The 20,281-nt window shown below is 40.1% G+C and overlaps 1 protein-coding gene across 2 annotated transcripts in view; it reads right to left on the reverse strand.

Moving 5' to 3' along the window:
- The window catches only part of COL27A1 (collagen type XXVII alpha 1 chain), a 592,361-nt gene that overhangs the window by 365,016 nt on the left and 207,064 nt on the right, over nt 1–20,281 (reverse strand). For both annotated transcript variants that reach the window (XM_089692938.1, XM_089692937.1), the window contains exons 13-14: nt 18,481–18,534; nt 13,614–13,658 (exon numbers count right to left, since the gene is read on the reverse strand). In XM_089692938.1, coding sequence (XP_089549064.1) covers nt 13,614–13,658; nt 18,481–18,534 — 99 coding nt within the window. The remainder of the gene's footprint in view (nt 1–13,613; nt 13,659–18,480; nt 18,535–20,281) is intronic.

Below are 20,281 nucleotides of genomic sequence, written 5' to 3' on the forward strand. Positions count from 1 at the left end.
ATTTCTCTTCACAGGAAGGGCAATGGCTATAAGAAGATTGCAAAGATGTTAAACATACCAAGAGACACCTTAGGAAGCATCATTCGCAAATTCAAGGCAAAGGGCACTGTTGAAACGCTACCTGGTCGTGGCAGAAAGAAGATGCTGACTTCGACTGCTGTGCGCTACCTGAAGCGTAGAGTGGAGAGAAGTCCCCGTGTGACTGCTGAGGAACTGAGAAAAGATTTGTCAGATGTGGGTACAGAAGTTTCAGCCCAGACAATAAGACGCACACTGCGTAATGAAGGCCTCCGTGCCAGAACTCCCAGGCGTACCCCCTTGCTGTCTCCAAAGAATAAGAAGAGTCGACTGCAGTATGCCAAAAGCCATGTGGACAAACCACAAAAGTTGTGGGATAGTGTTCTGTGGACTGATGAAACAAAATTAGAACTGTTTGGGCCCATGGATCAACGCTATGTTTGGAGGAGGAAGAACAAGGCCTATGATGAAAAGAACACCTTGCCTACTGTGAAGCATGGTGGAGGGTCAATCATGCTTTGGGGCTGTTTTGCTTCTGCAGGTACAGGGAAGCTTCAGCGTGTGCAAGGTACCATGAATTCTCTTCAGTACCAGGAGATATTGGATGGAAACGTGATGCAGTCCGTCACACACCTGAGGCTTGGGAGACGTTGGACCTTTCAACAGGACAATGATCCCAAGCATACCTCCAAGTCCACTAGAGCATGGTTGCAGAGGAAAGGCTGGAACATTTTGGAGTGGCCATCGCAGTCACCAGACTTAAATCCGATTGAGAACCTCTGGTGGGACTTAAAGAAAGCAGTTGCAGTGCGCAAGCCTAAGAATGTGACTGAACTGGAGGCCTTTGCCCATGAAGAATGGGCGAAGATACCCGTAGATCGCTGCAAGACACTTGTGTCAAGCTATGCTTCACGTTTAAAAGCTGTTATAACTGTAAAAGGATGCTGTACTAAGTACTAAGATTGAATGTCACTTGGGGGTTGAATAAAACTGATAATGCTGTGAGCACAGAAAAGACATTTGTGGTTATTTCATTATAACTGTTATGTTATATTTGTCTGACCTACAAGTGCCTCTTTAATGTAAATGTAAGCAAGATGACTGAATGATCAAAAGCAATGTCAAACTGGCCAAAACACTCAATTTCAGTGGGGGTTGAATAATTTTGGTCACAACTGTACAGTACTTTAGCCATGAGTGTTGCTACACACCCAGAGGAAAATGAACAATAGGCAGCAGTAGGTAGAGAAGACTGAAGCAGAGGAAGCAGACAAGGGAGTATCCTGTACCATAGCCAAGTGTCAAGACAGGCAGCAGACACAGAAGAATTCATAACCCAAAAGAATATTGTTCTGCTGAGCATCTGTCTTGGCACAACATCCAGAGGCGGGCTTCCTACATATCTGTGCAGTCCGGATCATCACAGTCCGGATCACAGTAAGACTAAAGCTTTGAAAAAAGCATCTACAGATAGCAGGGCAGAGTCTGTAAATGTCAGACTAAAGGCCCAAGCCTGAGGATCACCCTGGAGCAGCAAATTCATGAACAAGACCTTATGTGCCCAAAGAGCAGGGACGAAGCTGGAAATATATCTTGCAACTGTAGAGGCAAAATTTGAAAAATCTTTGCAGTTTTTTGCATGTATCTGCAGAACCAGTGGTTAGGAATGGATGTCTGATCCTCAACCCATCTGTCTGCAATCCAGCGTAGCTCATCTATTATAACTGCAGGTAATCACTTGCTGTGCAGATACATGCATACAGCAACGGCTATTCTCAGCCTGTCATGGTTCTATACAGGCTGACTGTCTGCATCTGCTCGCATGCGCCATTGATCCCAGCCACAAGAATACACAGGTGCATACAGCAGGTTCCAGCTGCAAGAATCAAATTGCTCATGTGAAGGAAGCCTTCTATTCACATGCAGTGCATATCTCATTCAGGCTATTACTGCTTACACACATTATTGATGTGTCTCGTGACACACACACTAGTGATATACAAACACAGTGAATTGCTTGTTACTGCCATATAACAGTTTAGAACTGTATTAAATCCTAAACCAAAAACATTACATATTGCATCTTACTAATGATTACATGTTGTGTCTTCATTAGGCTTCTGTTTTTAGGCTTTTCTCCCTCTGATTCCCCTGGTAATCTGGCCAGTAACACACCTCCTGTATTATACAGCCATCACTCTGGATGAAGGAACACAGGAGGCATATTTGGAAAGCAGCATTACAAGTCTGGGGGGAGGACAGTGTTGAATGTACTAGCAGATTTAAATACAGTAACAAATTGAAATGGAACTCCAACTAATAATTTATTATCAGTTACAGCAAACAGTTTTTTTTCCTTTTTGGAGGTAAAGATTTTACATAAATAAAATATGATCGCTTTAAGCACCCTTGTAACTGCCAGAGTTTTTCTGTTGAAATACGACAGTCTTACTGGCTGGATCACCAGATTAAAATAGAAGAATGCATAAAAAGGAAACTAATACAGCATCACATCTAAGAATTTGTAAGCTGCAATATAATAAATGTTAGCTTTTGGGTTTAATACTGCTTCAAGAAAATAGTTTTTAGTTACATCATTACACAGCTCTTATCAGTGGACACTCATTTGGTCTCATACAGCTGGTCTCCAGTTAAAGGATAAGTTCACCTTTTAAAAGCATGTTGTACCCATAATTTGGGTGTACCATGCTCCAGACCTGCCATCTGCACCGCCGATACTCCCCTCCCTGTGACAGCAGGCAGGGGATCTTCTCCCGGCACCTGCTGTCACATTTTAAAAATAGTGCAGCTGTGCAGGGCTTCAAGTCATGCATACGATCTGTTAATGAGAGAACTACAAGTACCCCCAGCCATTGCGGATGACAGCTTGTAGATCTCAATGAACTGCGAGGTTGCTGATGAATGCTCTCATAGTTCATTCACATGCCCTGCGGCTTGTAAACAAGCCGCAGGGCATGTCTACAGAAGCCTGAGACTGCATCCCTGATCCACTGATCAGGGGTGCAAAGCTTTGTAGGCTTCTGGAGAGAAAAAAATAATAATGGACATACTTTTGCAGGAAAAAGAAATGTGCATTTATTATTTTTTTTCCAAAAGATGAACTTGGTCTTTAAGCATCTCCAATTGTGAATTGTGCAGCTGTATCATCAAAAGCCAGTCTCAACAAACCATTCCTCCACCCTGAAGATTGCTCTTTTTTTTTTAACTAAGGACACCAACTCAAGTGAGAATATTGCACTTAACTATCCATCTCCCTGTTTGACGCTAAAACATTAATTGGTCTCCTCGCCTGCAGTGGTAGTGCATACTTTTGCAATCCAGTTATACTACACTTCAGTTTGCAGCTGCACCTGGAGGTTCTGCATTGATATGCAAGCTCATTATTATTCATTACACAACCATGGTCTTCCATTCAATGCTTGAGTGTTAATAATAATATGTATTAAAATGTATAGATCTTGTTTATAGGAGCTACTCATTTTGTATGCCCTGTGTTATAGTGCCTTTGAGGTGTGGTTTGCACAGCATTTATATTTGATGTATCTTTTGGAATTTATTTGATATGCATTTTTCAATACTATGATATGTAACACATATAACATCTCTTTCTACATAAGGTGTACAGAGGATAGTCCACATCCAGATTTCATATGAGATAAGAACATTCTTTTACTATATCTGGATCATGTTTTTTTACACATTATTTATGTGTATTTGGTTCATTTTTGTGTTGAGAAGCAATAGCATAGGTATATTTGAGGTGTTTTTTCCTGTTACTTTAATTTGTATGCTCCCCAATTTACCTGTCAAGTACTCACTTGTTTTTTAATATACCAAGAAACAAAAATACAAAGTACACTAAATTGGTGTATGAAAACAGATTCATCTTACTACCTGTGTGGGCCTGATTTGCTGCCATCTTTTTTGGGTATGCTGCCCCTTTAACCTTCTCTCCCAAAATTTACTCACAATAAAGCTACAAAAAGACTAAGCTTTTTACTGTGTTTGTTTTTGTGTGTATTTTACAGTGCTTTTTGCCTTGTTTGTTGCATGTTTTTGCACACAGCAAAACATATATTTGCTTTCTGGATTTGGGATTCCATTACCAATGAATAGCACCGCAAATGTGTCATGCATTTTTATCGCATTTTGTAAACACGCGAGTGATTTTTCACACGTTTTCAAATGTGAAGATTTGAATGAAGTCTTAGAGTGGATATGCCTAAGAAAGTAAACTCTGGGGCATGCAGAAATGTCAGCTATTCTACATTGGGGGTTATTCCACACCATCCTGAGAGGGGTAGTGACATCGCTAGATTCTCTGCTGGGGTTTTACTCCTGAAAAAGTCTCTTCACTTTCTGTCCAGGTGATACTTAGAGTTCAGGATGTTACTGGGACAGGAAGTGAGGGTAACTACTCTGCTCAAAAAATGAAAGGAATACTTTGAAAACACATCAGATCTCAATGGGGAAAAATATCATGCTGGATATCTATACTGATATGGACTGGGTAATGTGTCAGGAATATAAGAATACCCCATTGTTCGATGGATATGAAAATTATCTCTTAGATTGTAAGCTCCAAGGAGCAGGGCCCTCCTAACCCTCTTGTACTGTTGCTGTATTGTTTCCGTTATATTGTAAAGCGCTGACCAAACTGTTGGCGCTATATAAATCCTGTATAATAATAATTAACCTAAAGAGGACTGAATTCAAAGACACCCGGAAAATCAAAGTGAAAAAATGATGCAGCAGCCTAGTCCATTTTGCTGAAATGTCATTGCAGCAACTCAAAATGGTACCCAGTAGTTTGTATGGCCCCCATGTGCTTGCATGCATGCCTGACAAAGTCAGGGCATGCTCCTAATGAGACAACAGATGGTGTCCTGGGGTATTTCCTCCCAGATCTGGACCAGGGAATCACTGAGTTCCAGAGGTGCAACCTGGTGGGGTCGGTGGGACAGAAACATGATATCCCAGAGGTGTTCTATTGGATTTAGGTCTGGCGAGTGTGGGGGCCATTCAGTGGTATCAAGGATTTTATCCCGATACCTAATGGCAGTCAGAGTGCCATTATGTAGCCTGTAGAGGTCTGTGCGTCCCTCCATGGATATGCCTCCCCAGACCATCACTGACCATCACCAAAACGATCATGCTGAACGATGTTACAGGCAGCATAACGTTCTCCACTGCTTCTCCAGACCCTTTCAAGTCTGTCACATGTGCTAAGAGTGACCCTGTTCTCATCTGGGAAAAGCACAGGGCGCCAGTGACGGACCTGCCAATTCTTTTCAATGGAAAATACCAATTGAGCTCTATAGTGCTGGGGAGTGGGCACAGGGCCCACTAGAGGACATTGGGCCCACTAGAGGATGTCGGGCCCACTAGAGGACGTCGGGCCCTCAGGCCACCCTCATGAAGTCTGTTTCTGATTGTTTGGTCAGAGACATTCACACCAGTAGCCTGCTGGAGGTCATTTTGTAGGGCTCTGGCAGTGCTCATCCTGTTCCTCCTTGAACAAAGGAGCAGATATCGGTCCTGCTGATGGGTTAAGGACCTTCTACGATCATGTCCAGCTCTCCTAGAGTAACTGCCTGACTCCTGGAATCTCCTCCATGCTCTTGGGAGACACAGCCAATCTTCTGGCAATGGCACGTATTGATGTGCCATCCTGGAAGAGTTGGACTGCCTGTGAAACCTCTGCAGGGTCCAGGTATCGCCTCATGCTACCAGTAGTGACACTGACCCTAGCCAAACTAGTGAAAAACAGTCAGAAAAGATTAGCGGGGAAAAAAAGGTCAGTGGCATCCACCTGTAAAACCATTCCTGTTTTGGGGATCATCTCATTGTTGCCTGTTGTTAATTTCATTTCCACCAAAGCAACTGAAACTGATTAACAACCCCCTCTGCTACTTAACTGACCAGATCAATATCCCAGGAGTTTAATTGACTTGATGCTATACTCTGAATAACCACCTCCCACCTGCCATATAAAGGTAATGACGGGTGCAAGGTGGTTCTCTCGTTCTGGGAGGACGTCATATGACGTCTTCCCATTCTAACCACGCATGCACGGCTCTGGGAGCGTGCAGCGAGGTCATTGGCGGTGCGCTGTGTCCCTCGGACATAGTGGATCACCGATCAATGGAAAGAGACGAAGATTTCGGCTCGGCTCATGTGTCCAATCACAGCTGATATCATGTAAATAGGGAAATGCCGGTTATCGGCATTTCTCTCCTCACGAGCTGTCACGCTGACAGAGGAGAGGAGAGCCGGTAATCGGAATTCCTCGGAGGGGACACGTACACTGATCATCAGGGCACTGATGATCAGTGTGCCCTGATGATCAGTGTAGCCCCAGCAGTGCCACCTGTAAGTGTCCATCAATGCCAGCTGTCAGTGCTCATCAGTGCTACCTGCCAGTGCCCATCAGTGCCACATCAATGCCACATATCAGTGTCTACCAGTGCACATCAATGCCACATATCAGTGCTCATCTGAGCTGCCTTTCAGTGTCACCTATTAGTGCCCATCACTGCAGCCTCATTAGCGCATATCAGTGAAGGCGAAAAATCACTTATTTACAAAATTTTAAAACAAAAACTAAGAAAAAACTTTTTTTTCAAAATCTTCAGTTGTTTTTGGATTGTTAAGCAAAAAATAAAAAACCCAGAGGTTATTAAATACCACCAAAAGAAAGCTATATCTGTCTCAAAAAAATGATAAAAATGTCATATGGGTACAGTGTTGCATGACCGCGCAATTGTCATTCAAAGTGCGACAGCGCTGAAAGCTGAAAATTGGCCTGGGCAGGAAAGAAATATAAGTGCCTAGCAGGCAAGTGGTTAAAAACTGTTCCTTTAATTTTTTTGAGCAGTGTATTTACAATAGAAACACAAACAGAAAAAAACTTGTGTGTTTTAGTGAAGTGGGGAAGGGTTATAACCTTTGTCAGGTTTTTACTGCTGTTGGTGCCCTGTTTTAGAAACTCTCCAGTACTTTAGATCTGTTATGACACCCTATGTGTCAGGTTGTGGGCAGGAAGTGAGGGGACCCCCCTCAATGTGGACACAGACAGCAATAAAAAAAATGATGGTGCCAAAAAGGTTTTATTAATAATAGAGGATTACAAACAAAAACAACAAAGTGTTAGATGTACCAAACAGTACTGTGTAATAGAAACAAGTCCACTTCAAGTGCAATTCATTTTGCATAAATTAAGGACATGATCCACAACTACAAAAATGGCTAATGTAAACTCAAGATATAAGGCACAGTTTAAAGTTGTCATATAAACATAGTGATGAACTATATACAAAGATGTTCACATGATGTCCAATATATTAATAAAAATCAGTAAACAGAGCATGCCTGGAATGGCATCATTAGAGTATAATTAAGGGCTTGTTCACACTTGACTAAATTTCTAAGTCTTACCAAAACGCTCCTATAGCATTATTATGGTCATTAAACTGGCTTTTTACAAGCATTAAAAACACTCCCTAAACGCCCTATGTGCAGTTTTGAAGCGGTTCATAAGCGTTTGACAAAAGTTAAATCCACATCACAAACTAAATAAACTGTAATAGTATTAACGCTCTGGAACTGAACCACAAATGCCCCGCAAACGCCTGCCAGTGTGCTTGAGTAGCGTCCCCATAGATTTGAATGGGAGGTGCTGAAAGGCTTCAAACTCCTCCTGACTCGACATGAGGCTTCCATTTTTAAGATACAATGCTGACGCTTCATGTTTTGATAATGTGAGTATCACTTATATAGGCGTTTGAGGAGCGTTAAAAACACCCCACAAACGACTGCTTGCAATGCCAGTGTGAACTAGGCCCAAGTCTGAGATAAAGGGGAGAGTGTAGTGAAGATTAAGGATTATGTGCCACAGAAAGAACTATAATGGGAGCAGAAAAACTGTTGATATATTTAAAAAGAGGGGGGGGGGGGGGGGGAGTCCACAGAGGTTGCTCAGAAAAAACCCACAAATTGAGTATAAAAGGTTAATGCCTTCCTTGGTTAAACATTGAACCAAGCGTGGGGTATGTCATTAAGGGTAAAATAGTCGCATCAAAAGAAACAAAGGAAACAAAGCTTTCACATGGGTATAGAGCCATGCGCAATGTAAAGGTGTGCCATACTTGAGAATAAATTTAAGGACTTTATTGGAGTTGACAGTTCACAGGTAAAGCCAACAAGTTTCAAGGAAGATGCCTCCCTCTTCCTCAGGGCTGAAGTAGTGAACAGGCCAAAACTAGTGGTCTGATGCAATTTAGAAGCAGGGGGGGGCACTGCTTGGGGACCTGGGGAGGCCCGGCCATGGAATCTGAGGAGGAGGCTGTGTGCTGCTGGAGGGTGTAAGCTTACCGCACAAGGAAGGAAGACATTGGGCATGGCTCTGGAGAGGATAAGGTTAGTGCTCTCTCATTGCGGGCGGAGCGTGGCGGCGGCAGGGCCTAGGGGTAAGTTGCAAATTTTAGAGGCAGCGGGGGCCAGGGGGGTGGTGCTGGTAGTGGGGGCTCCCAATTTTAGTGTTGCCTAGAGCAGCACAAGAGCTAAATGCACCACTGTCTGCAAAGCATCTTTTTTGTTGCTTTCAGAGAGGTTGTAGCCTGGAACCTTAACAGGACTAACCCACATCACTCCTTTTTTGGGTAAAAGTCCCTTGGAATGATAACCTACTGTCTAAAGAATATTGACTTGATATAGCGAGCCACAGGTGGATGTGAGTACAATATCCATGTATAGAGGAGTGAAAGACCAGTTAAATGGAAATTGGGTTTGGATAGACTGAAGGATAGCAGCTGCAAGACAAAAAATTATAGATGTTCTATCCATTCTTACCCTTTAACCAAAACAAAACAAAACAGTTTTGGCTGGAGTTCAGCATCTGTGATGTACATTATTTCCTGTTATTGTATGCTAAATGATTATTGTCAAATTTATAGTGAGCTCTCAAAAATGGTGGGCCTTATTATAATCCCTACTAAAATTCTGTCCTCTTTTTACCTCCCTGACTTCTCGTTTGTATTTACAACCCTTATAAAAAAAAGAACAAAAAAATAAAATAAAAACAAAACAATCAAATCAAAAATTCATCTTAAATTGTGTTCCAAATTTACAAGCAAGCCAGCATTAAGTATCCCACTTCATATTTACAAGCCAGGGGCTACGGAAGTAGAAAATACACTTCCAAAATGTAAAGTCCCCTTTCCTGACTGTTTATAAAGGGATGAAAGAGGTTCTAAGGGAATGAATATTTTTCCATGTGGTTAAGCTCAGAGAGGTAATAAATTTCAACCAAGACCCAAGGCAGAATTTCCTGACATTATTTTTCTACAGCAAAGCGTTTATGCTACTAGTGGCCTTACGACTGGAGAGCTGTATGTGCTGCCCGATTGACAGCTGCACAAGAGCTCCTTATAGGCAAGCTGTGTACATGCAAACTGGTATAGAGAGATGTGCTATTTCCTCACAAGTATTTCACTCCTTACTAGAGTATTCATAATGAAATGTAAGAAGAAACGGTTTTATGGATGTGTAAATATTTCAAAGGGTACTGCATCTTGATCGATGTCTGAAAATCCGCGACCTAAATCTGACCTGTATGGAAATAACCCCCTTTACTCTGTCCTAAAAAAAAGCACAAAAATTCTTACCTTTGCAAAAAAAAGGGTGATCTTGACTTTCATCCAACTCCAGTTGAGACCAAATGCAAAGCGTTTGTCACATGATTTTTGATCAAGGGTTTAGAAGCAGGATGTTAAAGCGGAAATAAACCACAACCTTTTTTTTTAAAAAAAAAACAAAAAAAACCCTGCAAGACAATATCATAATGTGCTAGTATGCATCACATAAAGGCACATTTTGTGAAACCTGCCTTGAAACGAAGCCCTCCAGCAGCATGCCCGGTACTTCTTCCGGGTTCGCGGGCTTGAATGGCCAAGCCGCAATGACGCCACTCCCGTACATCCGTGAGGGAGTCACTTTTTACGACACACAGCTCTGAAGGAACGACATGCACCAGTGCTCCTTTACAAGTAAATATCTCCTAAACAGAGCACGTTTAGGAGATAGTTACAGTATCTACAGGTAAGCCTTAAAATAGGCTTACCTGTAGGTACAAGTGAAAAACCAACTTTACTACCACTTTAAGGAAGAGTCAATACATTTTAAGCTCTGCCCAAATTTTGATCCTCTGCTTCAACAAAGATCACGTAATAATTTAATTGGCCATTGACCATGTTACTGACTTCAGAATGAGCTCAGAGCAGCAGTTTCTCACAAATGGGGATTTTGGTGCTTTTCTGGTTTTTATGAATTTAAAACTGAATTTTAAACAGACCTGTCTTGCAAGGCAGGAGACCTTATTGTTTTTTGCTACAGTTTAAAAACACTTAGGCTTCATGTACATTGAGCATTTAGCCCCCGATGAATTAGATGCCGGAGTTTAGGTGCGAGCAGAAGACAAAAGTGCACTGTCCAGCCTCGCTGTCAGCAGCCTGTAAAACTCTGAGAGGCTGACAGCAATTGGCTGGATGGCACTCCAAGTGCTTGTGTTCTGGACATTTGTCCCTAGGTGCTTGCTGCCCTAAAAATTTTAGCACCACTCAGTGCACCGTCCAGCCCCAGCAGCTTTCAGGCTCTCAAGAGTTTTACAGGCTACTGGCAGTGGGACTGGACGGCACAGCTGTCTCGTTTGCTTCCACTAAAAATGCCAGGATCTAATGCGCGGTGGATAAAAACCCAGTGTGCAGGAGGCCTTACAGGTCATCTCCCAACCTCACCCTAAGACTAGATAGTGAAAAAAAGAAGCATTCTGATGAGCTCATTTCTCTGTCACTTTGCTTTCCTGACTACTGTACTCTCTTGTCTATGTTCCATAGGCTGCTTCTCCCTTCCCCAGTATGAACTCTGCTGCACAGGGGACTGCAAGGGGCTAATACCAAGTAAGATTAACATACTTAGACAGCTTGAATCAAAAGAAAAAACAATAAGAATATATTCAGAGCTGTACTATTTTTTTTCCTTTTGTATTTCCATGGTGTGTAGCTTTAAAGCTGAAATTTAGTTTTTGTTTTCTTGTGGGAAACGGCACCATCACATTAAGTTATGTGTAATGGTGTATATCCCATTATTTGCAGGCCTTGGGTAAAAAATATACCTGAGCGGCTGTATTCTGGCTCAGTGAGAGGTAAAAGCAGCCACTGCTACTGCGAAAAGTTGCACCACTTACGCATCTGCCCCCTTCTACCCTGTCTGCCATTCATATTGCTCTTATTACTACCAGCCTGTCAGATTTCACATGTGATTATTTCTAGCAGCTATTATAGCCACTACCAGTAATAACTGCTGGAAGAACACAATACCTCCATGGGAGGGATACCCCATCAACACTGACCTGTGGTTGCAGGAAAGAAAATCGTTCCATCTATGGCTGACGTGTCTTTAAAGGTATACACAAATTGGTCTATCAGCTGCACTGGTATCATGTTTGTGTTGCAGCTTGAGTTGACTCTGCTTTTCTACATTCCTTTTAACTATAGCGCTCTGCTCTTTGAGCTCGTTGTGCACTCTCGGTCGCTGGGAGGCTTCAAGTGACCTTTAACTACTAATTCTACATATCAAACTCAAGGCAAATGAATTCTACATGCTCAAACTCAAGGCAAATGAATTCTACATGCTCAAACTCAAGGCAAATGAAGTAAAGCTGAACAAAAGAGGCAAATATAAATCTTTCGTAAGTAAGACTGTACATTTATAACAATTTGAGACAGAGTATGTAGATTTTTTAAAAAGCCCAATCATGAATTGTTCTCTTTAACTAGAAACTCATCTTTTCAGTGTTTAGATATACATGTAAAAACAGATTACTGCAAATAATCCTATCATAGCATGTTAGTGGTATAAAAAAAATCTTGTTTCTATGCAATGTTATGCTTTGTTAAACCTCCCGTCTCAATGCAAATCTAGTAGACAAAATTTGTCTGATTCTACACAGATTCTGTGATGATATAACCAACCCACAATGTTCTTGATAGCTGGAGACCATTTCTTCCTTGCCTAGTTTTTAGTTCTCATTTTAGTGCTCAAAAGCAATACAAGTTTGTGACAAGAAAAGGGTACTTTTTATCCAAAATCTAATTTGATAGTGAAGTGTGAATTTTTAATGGAAAGTCTTCTTTAAATACAAAAATGCTGAACCCGATGGACAGGCTACATGCTTTTAATGAACTAAGCAAATGATGAGGTTAAATTACTAAAAGAATAGAGACTGCTTGCTTAGCAGAGTGAATTACTATTTTGATATAAGATGAATCTGTTTTCACTTTGAATACCCATTTTGATATAAGATGAAGTGGTTTTCACTTTGAATACCCATTTAAGTGTAAAGGACAAAAAAATGGATTGGACATCCCAATCCAAAAACATAGGCATTAATATTGCGTTGACCTGCCCCTGGAAAAGCATTTCTTCGGTGAAGGTCAGGTAATGATGCTAGATAGGAAGACCCAGCTCACAATCAAATTTAGGGTTCAGGGCTCTGTGCAAGCCACTTCACACCAAACTCCTCCAATCTGTTTTTTCGGAGCTGGATTTATACACAGTGGAACAGTAATGCTGGAAAAAGTCCTTCCCTCAAGGTTGGAAGCATAGAATTGTCTTAAATTTCTTTGCAAGCTGTAGCATTAATACTCTTCACTAGAGAACCTTGAACTAACCAATTTAGAGGCATGTCCACATACGTCTATAGTGTAGAGATGGTTATTACCATTAGTGCATCAGTCGATGGACCTCTTAGCTGTTGACTAAAACATTTGTGTTTCCCACAGCAGCCAATCACCTTTTTCATGTCCTGGAAAATTAAAGGACAACTGATTGGATGCTAGGAGGAACTGACTTTTTTTTTTATCCAGGCCCCTTCAAGCAGAAAGCTGAATGTCTTCATCAAATAAAAGTGCAGCTGGAATAATTATTGTATGTATTATTATGCTCAGTGGTGAGTACGACGAACTCCACTTCAATAGCAAGCTGAAAATCTTGGCGCTCATTGCTTTCATCTGTCACTATGATATGCACAGGTATCAAATTTCAGCAGAATTTCTACATTTACGAGACTTATACAACCACCAGGAGTATAAACAACATTTAACCTATCACAGTCCATGTGAAAAAGACTTTTGCAGCCACTTCTGGTGTGGAATTGAGCCAACACTAATCTACTCAGCCTTATCCGTAGAAATAAAAAGTGAAAGACAAGGAAGAATTATGTTGCTGCCTACTTCCAGATGGATGCGTGAGGCAATAGACAAATTCACGCCCACAGCTTTGCCAGCTTAAGGCGGATAGCAAGCTTCCCTAATTAAAATAGTTGGTGTTTTACGATGGAAACAGAGCTATAAACACCTACTCTACTATAAGCAAGGACTGACCCCCATAGGGTGGAAGAAATTAAATGCATTCACAGAGAGATTAGTAAATAAATTCGCATTTTTGTAAATTGAGTGCTGGGGACAGAGTTTGTTGAGGAATAGAAGTGACTGGCTTGGTTACTCAGTCGTACTTACAATAAATCCAAGGACTCCGGGAGGACCTGGGGGACCCAGTTCACCCTATATAAAAAGAGAAAAAAGGTCTTACTTTACCATTTGGGGACATTGTTGCAAAAAAAAAAAAAAGGTTTGTAAAAGGAAAACTGCAGTGTTTGTGCTGCTCAAACAACTAATAATATTCTAGTGCAGTTTAGAGGTACCTCCTTATTTTTCTGGTTTATTATTGCCCCAAAAGGTACAGGACCACCACCAGCCAAAAATATGCCACATTGTGAACCACAGCATCCAATCCAAAAAAGTTCTGGCCAATATAGGGCTGGATTTGGCAGCAGGGGAGGATTATGAATCTCTAGTGTGGGGGGGCAAACATAACCAACCTGTCCTTTTTCATGGTAGAGACAGATTTCTTTGGGCTAAAGAAAGTATTCCATACAAAATGTTCAATGGTACGTGACAGAATAGCTGGCAACTCATATCCTTATCATATATGCTTTATTGGCACACAGTAGAGAACATGGAATCCATAAAAACTGATGCATTTCAGCCACAGCCTTTGTCAAAGCTTCCATCAAAAAGAATTAAAATTCAGACTTATATAACATAACAACCCACAAAATTAGGGGCGGTACATAATTAAAATCATTGTTCAGTCTAAATGATTGCAGGTGAAAGTGAAGCAATAGGATTTCAGAGCATCGATGGGAGCTAAGTTTTCACCCTCATTAGCTAATCTATATATGGGATGGTAGGAGGAGACCTTTCTATTTTCTCACAATAACATACATAGATCTCATATTGCCTGGTACAGTTGTTTTATTGACGATTTGATTCTGGTCTGGACTGGCACAGTTTCTAAGTTGAAACATTTTGTTGCATATTTGAATAATAGTTCCAATTTGGAATTTACATATAACTGCCATCCGACCACTATTGATTATCTGGATTTGACATTAACAGGACATGTGGATAGTGGCAAAGTCACTACTATAACCTATAGAAAACAGTGTATGGGTAATTCCTTATTGCTTACCTCTAGTTGTTATCCGACACATACTATTAAAGCATTACCCATTGATGTGTTTGTGAGGGTGAGAAGGAATTGTTCCACTCAAAAGTGATTTTTTTTAAAGGAATGTGATATAGTCTCAGGTAGACTTAAAGAGAGGGGATACAGTCAATAACTGGTAGATCGAGGAATGATTGCAGCCCAAGAAAAACATTGGGATAATCTAATTATAGAACTATTGAAGAAAGATAGATTCCACAAACAAACATCATGCAACAAAGTTAATTTCGTTACTACATATTTTATGCAGTACAATCAAATTGTCGCCACAGTTAAAAAATGTTTACAGATTCTTTTAAAAAATGGATGCAATTTTTCCTGTAGAAAAGCTCCTACTTTAGGCACATTATCACCCAATTTGTTTTGTTCAAAAACAAATGGTCAAAGTAGTGAATGGTTGAGAACTAAGGGTTCTTATCCGTGTGGTACAAACACATGTAGACAATGCAAAAGGCATAAAAAAAAAGTACTACAGTTACTTTGTTATCTACAAAGTATATGCTTTAAAATGTTACTGTACATCAATTGCAATTCATGGATGGTAGTTTATACTATAGAATGCAGTGCTTGCCGTCTCCAATATGTGGGATGTACTATTCGTTCATTACAAGTCAGAATATGTGAACACTATAATGACACTAACAATCCACATGCTAAAAACATTTCTAATGTCTCTAAACATTTCAGAAAGAAGCATGGTGGGAACCTTGACTTCTTTTCTTTCCTTGGTTTGGAATATGTAAGAAAACCTTTAAGAGGAGGAGATGTAAACCGTGCCTTACCTAAATGTTAAACGTGAAGTGTGGTGGATTAATATGTGCAATACTAGGGTCCCTTTTGGTTTAAATAATAGAATGGATGTTAATGTTTTTTTTAAATAATTTAAATATGACCCTTATTATTCTCATGTTCAATTTGCAGGCATCCATGTTGAGGGCTGTTTTATTTTATTGTGCTGCTCTTGCATTAGGATGCTTGTAATTATATGCATTAGATGAAGTTTTCTCTTTTTTTTCCTTTTCTCTGAAATCCTATTGCTTCACTTTCACCTGCAATCATTTAGACTGAACAATGATTTTAATTAAGTATGTACTGTCCCTAATTTTGTGGGCTGTTATGTTATATAAGTCTGAATTTTAGTTCTTTTTGATGTAAGCTTTGACAAAGGCTGTGGCCGAAACGCGTCAGCTTTTATGGATTCTATGTTCTCTACTGTGTGCCAATAAAGAATATATGATAAGGATATGAATTGCCGGCTATTCTGTCACATATCTTGGATCCAAAAACCAACCTGAGCACCAGCGCCACACTCACATTCCTTTGCTGAGCAGTAGAGCTTGGTGAGTTGTTGACTACATAAAAATGTTCAATGGTGCTTCAATGATTATCTATAGATCTGTCAGCATCATCTTTCTTTATGACTCTCAGCAATGAGTTACACGATATCTCAAAGTTGCAAAAGAAGTTGATGCTGAAATACTTCCCTCTATCAGACACTGTGATTGCAAATCTGAACAGGCAGCAGTTATATAATGCTGCTTTAATTGATATCTGGAAGGTCAGATTCAACTCCCAAGGAATTTGGAAATATTCAATGAAGCGCAGTGAGTCTGCTGCTCATCTTTCTCCAATAATGTTGTGATTATACCGTAGACAGGCTACTCGTAGAAGAGACTCTCATCTCATAGAATATTGGACAGTCATCATGCAGAACGTGAGCATGATGATGTAGTTTTAAGATATTATTCTATGTGTGAGTCGTGTTGTATCAGGCTCTACTTTGTACAATTGTATGACTGTTCAAATAAAAGGTATTAATTTTTATTACATTGTACAGTATGTACTTTTTCACTTTTTTTGTATACCTTGAAAGTACATTAATCTTCTTTTATATGCATTTCTTATACCTGGGATGTTGGTACCATTATGTACATAGATTCAAAAACCCTAGACCCTCTTTATTACAATTTGTAATTTAAAACTAAGTAGAAGCCATGAATTTGACATGTTTTCTCATTTATAAGGCAATCTTTGGAATTGCAATCTGAAACTAGAAAATCTACAATTTCTGGGGAAATTGTGTGAAGTGTTCTTGCCTCCACCAGCAGTCTACAACTCACACTCTAGCTTTCGTCACTCTGCTTCCTACTCACACACCTGGGTTACTTTGGCAACTCATTCTACAGCAAGGGCAGAGAAGAGCATTTAAAAACAAACTGCTCCAACTTGCTCACTTCACTAGCAGTTGCCATCTTTAAACGGTTGTAGTTTAAAAACTATAAATCCTACACCAAAGAGCTTTATATTGTGAGAATCACAAGACCCAGACCTACATTTTGATGCATAGTATGTCTCTGAAATATTATAAATGAAGGCACAGTCGCAGTTTAGAAATTGCCCTTCAAATTTGAGGTGGCTAGAGTGGAGTTTCAATGAATGTCAATGGGCGGCGTGAGTTGCAAACAAATGGTCATATTGTGAAAACTTTCAGGACTATGGCTTAGCCGTGGACATTTTTAGTGGCAGCAGGGATAGCTGAACGTTTTGATACAAGATTTGTGTAGGTGGGCTTGAAAATGGGGGAGTGATGGCAGTTTAGAAATAATGTCCTGATTTTTCAGCACACACTCTAGCTTTTGTCAGCTCCCACTCTAGTTTTGAACATTCCACCATTCATTCCTATGGGACCAATTTCACCACAAAAACACCAATATTTCGTGAACCATTCGGCGAAACAAAGTATTAGCACACCAATCGGGAACAATCCGCACGTTTCGGTATATTACTGTCTATGTAGTGTAAAAACTGTGGGAGGAGTTAGGGTGGTAAATTTGGCTATAATAATAAGAATATATATGTGAGATAACAGTAAGTGGTCTTGCCATGCAAGAACACTTAATTATTACTGTAGTACCAATATGATTTTACAACATGCTGCAAGCATAAAGAAGGACCAACACCCCAGGACCCATATACACAGACATTGATTTACTAAAACTGGAATGTGCAAAATCTGGTGCAGCTGTACATGGTAGCCAATCAGTTTCCACCTTCAGCTTGTCCAATCAAGCTTTGACAAAAAAAAAAAACTTCGAACCTGATTGGTTTTTATACAGAACTGCACTAGATTTAGCACTCTGCAGTTTTAGCAAATCAACCCCACAATTTACTAAAGACTATCTTCACTAGGCACCTGCTTTGACGTGAATCTTACATTTACATCAGTATGAGTAATGTATGTTGGGTGGCTGGCTGGCATACTGAATCACTGGCTACAATACTTTTGAGTAAACAAACCAAAACAAACATGCAGATCAGGAGAGTCAGAAAAAAGTCACAAGTCTTATTTGCAAGCTTGTTCTAGGTTAGTGATTCACAGTACGGAAGCCAGAGGATCAGCAGGCAAATAGCATTTTTAGAATTCGAGGACAGCAAGTAACCCTTGTAGTCACTAAGCAGCAGAGAAATGTAATGTGGGTTAAAGGAAAATATCATTCTGTAACCAACATAAATATTTATGTTGGTTACAGAATTGAAAAGCACAAACCCACACACAAATATATCAGTTTTTCTGTGGAACGACCCTTAATATAATGAGAGTTTACAACAAATATCTGAAACACATTCACGTTGGTCCCAAATTAAAAAATTTGTTTACAGTGATGTATGGATCAGTAATATTTATATGCTTTTTCCTCATGGAAAGCGTGACCAAGAACATTCCTGATTTCTGTATCCCATTTAACAACCTCCTGTAATAAATTAAACACTTCAGTTCATAACAATAGTTCTTGTGTTTTATTATCAACTACTTACAGGGTTTCCATCAAGTCCTGGAGGACCCCTTTCTCCAAAATCACCAGGGAATCCCTAAAATAAAAAGACAGAAAGGAAAAAAAAAGGAATAAAAAATAAATAAATAAAAACGCCAAGCAACAGGTTTCAGTACGATACAAAGATTCACACAAAGAGGAGAGTTGGAAAAGATAACATGCAAGAAGCACAAAAGGCAGCCAATGGCAGAACACCATTAGAATGCTTTCAGCTCATCCAAATGACTTGGATAACTGACACACAGCATGAGGCTTTATAAATAAAAGTTTTATACTATCTGCAAGATCAAAATTTGAAAAATGTTTCTAACACAAAAGTGTGGAAATCCTCCAAAATATTATAATTTGGTCATTGTATGACTTCCAATGTCATAGTCTATTCCAAAAAAGTGCCTAATGATGTAATACTGAATGAGTACAGTTTCAAGATACATGTGTTTCTAAGAAAACATGCAAAGGTTATTGGGAGAAAACAATAATTTACTAGGTTACTCTCAATCACTAACAGCCCTTTGCTCTTAAAGGATAAATTCACCTTTCGTAACATGTCACATGTTACACTCATATTCAGAGTGTAACATGTTACAAAAGAACCACCCCCCCCCCCCCATTATGACAGCTAGCAGGGGATCTTCTCCCCCCAGCTAGCTATCACAATTTTTTTTAAAACGCGGCCTTGTGGGGTTCCGCCCATGCAACTCATTCACAGTATTCTGTGGATGAGAACACTACAAGTTCTGACAGCCTTTGCGGCTGTCAGCTTGTAGTTCTTAATGAACTACCATGGCACTGTGGAGCACCGTGGTTGTTCATTGAGTATTCCTGTCAGTGTGTATCTGCTTGCCCGTATGGGATGTAGGGGCACACAGATACACTGATAGGTCTGCAGGAGACCTGCATAGCACCAGTGATCTGCTGATCACTGGTGTAATACTTTACAGCCTCCAGAAACAAAAAAAAATAAAAAAATGAAATAAAAAGTGAGCGCTCATGTTTCAGCAGCTATAGCACTGAAGGCAATCAAAGCAAACCTCATAAAATAACGAAGTAAATAAAGGGCAGTGCTAAAATTGATATATTCATTTAAAATATGTTCCAAAATGAATAGTTTGTAAATATAAATTATGTTGATCCAATTCTATAACAGAACTCCAGGACAGGTATTAAAGCAGGAACCAATAGTAGAATTGCACACTCACCGGATGCACATGGATAATGCGCATATAATCAATATCCACCAGAATCTTTATGGTAGGCGGAATTGGTGAGCTTCCATTTATAGGATCGTCCTGCCTTGGAGAGTATATGGTTAAGTCCAGAGGTCCCCTTAAGGATGGATAAGTGCTCAGCCTGGATACAGAGCTCCCTCCCTCTGGTGGTAGTAGATCAGACTACAGGTGTTCTGCGAGTTAATTGGCTCCATAAAGGAGCCACGAAACAGGTGCCCATAGTGTAGTAGGTTTAAATATTTATTTAATATGAAAGTAGTAAAATACAGGGTAGTATAATGAAGCTCAAAATCTGTATTAATATTGCAGAGTGTGCAGCAGTGATACTGACCCCTCTGATGATGTGCTTGGGCACGAAAGGCCTTAGGAGGAACCGACAGAGCATGACGTCATATCCGCCCTGGAGCCACCAGGTAGCCCGGCGGCCATTTTAACTAAGGGGTCAGTATCACTGCTGCACACTCTGCAATATTAATATAGATTTTGAGCTTCATTATACTACCCTGTATTTTACTACTTTCATATTAAATAAATATTTAAACCTACTACAATATG

Source organism: Staurois parvus, unplaced genomic scaffold (assembly GCF_062004578.1).
Source record: "Staurois parvus isolate SC_StPar_1 unplaced genomic scaffold, SC_StPar_1.0 ptg000608l, whole genome shotgun sequence".
Classification (NCBI taxonomy): domain Eukaryota; kingdom Metazoa; phylum Chordata; class Amphibia; order Anura; family Ranidae; genus Staurois; species Staurois parvus.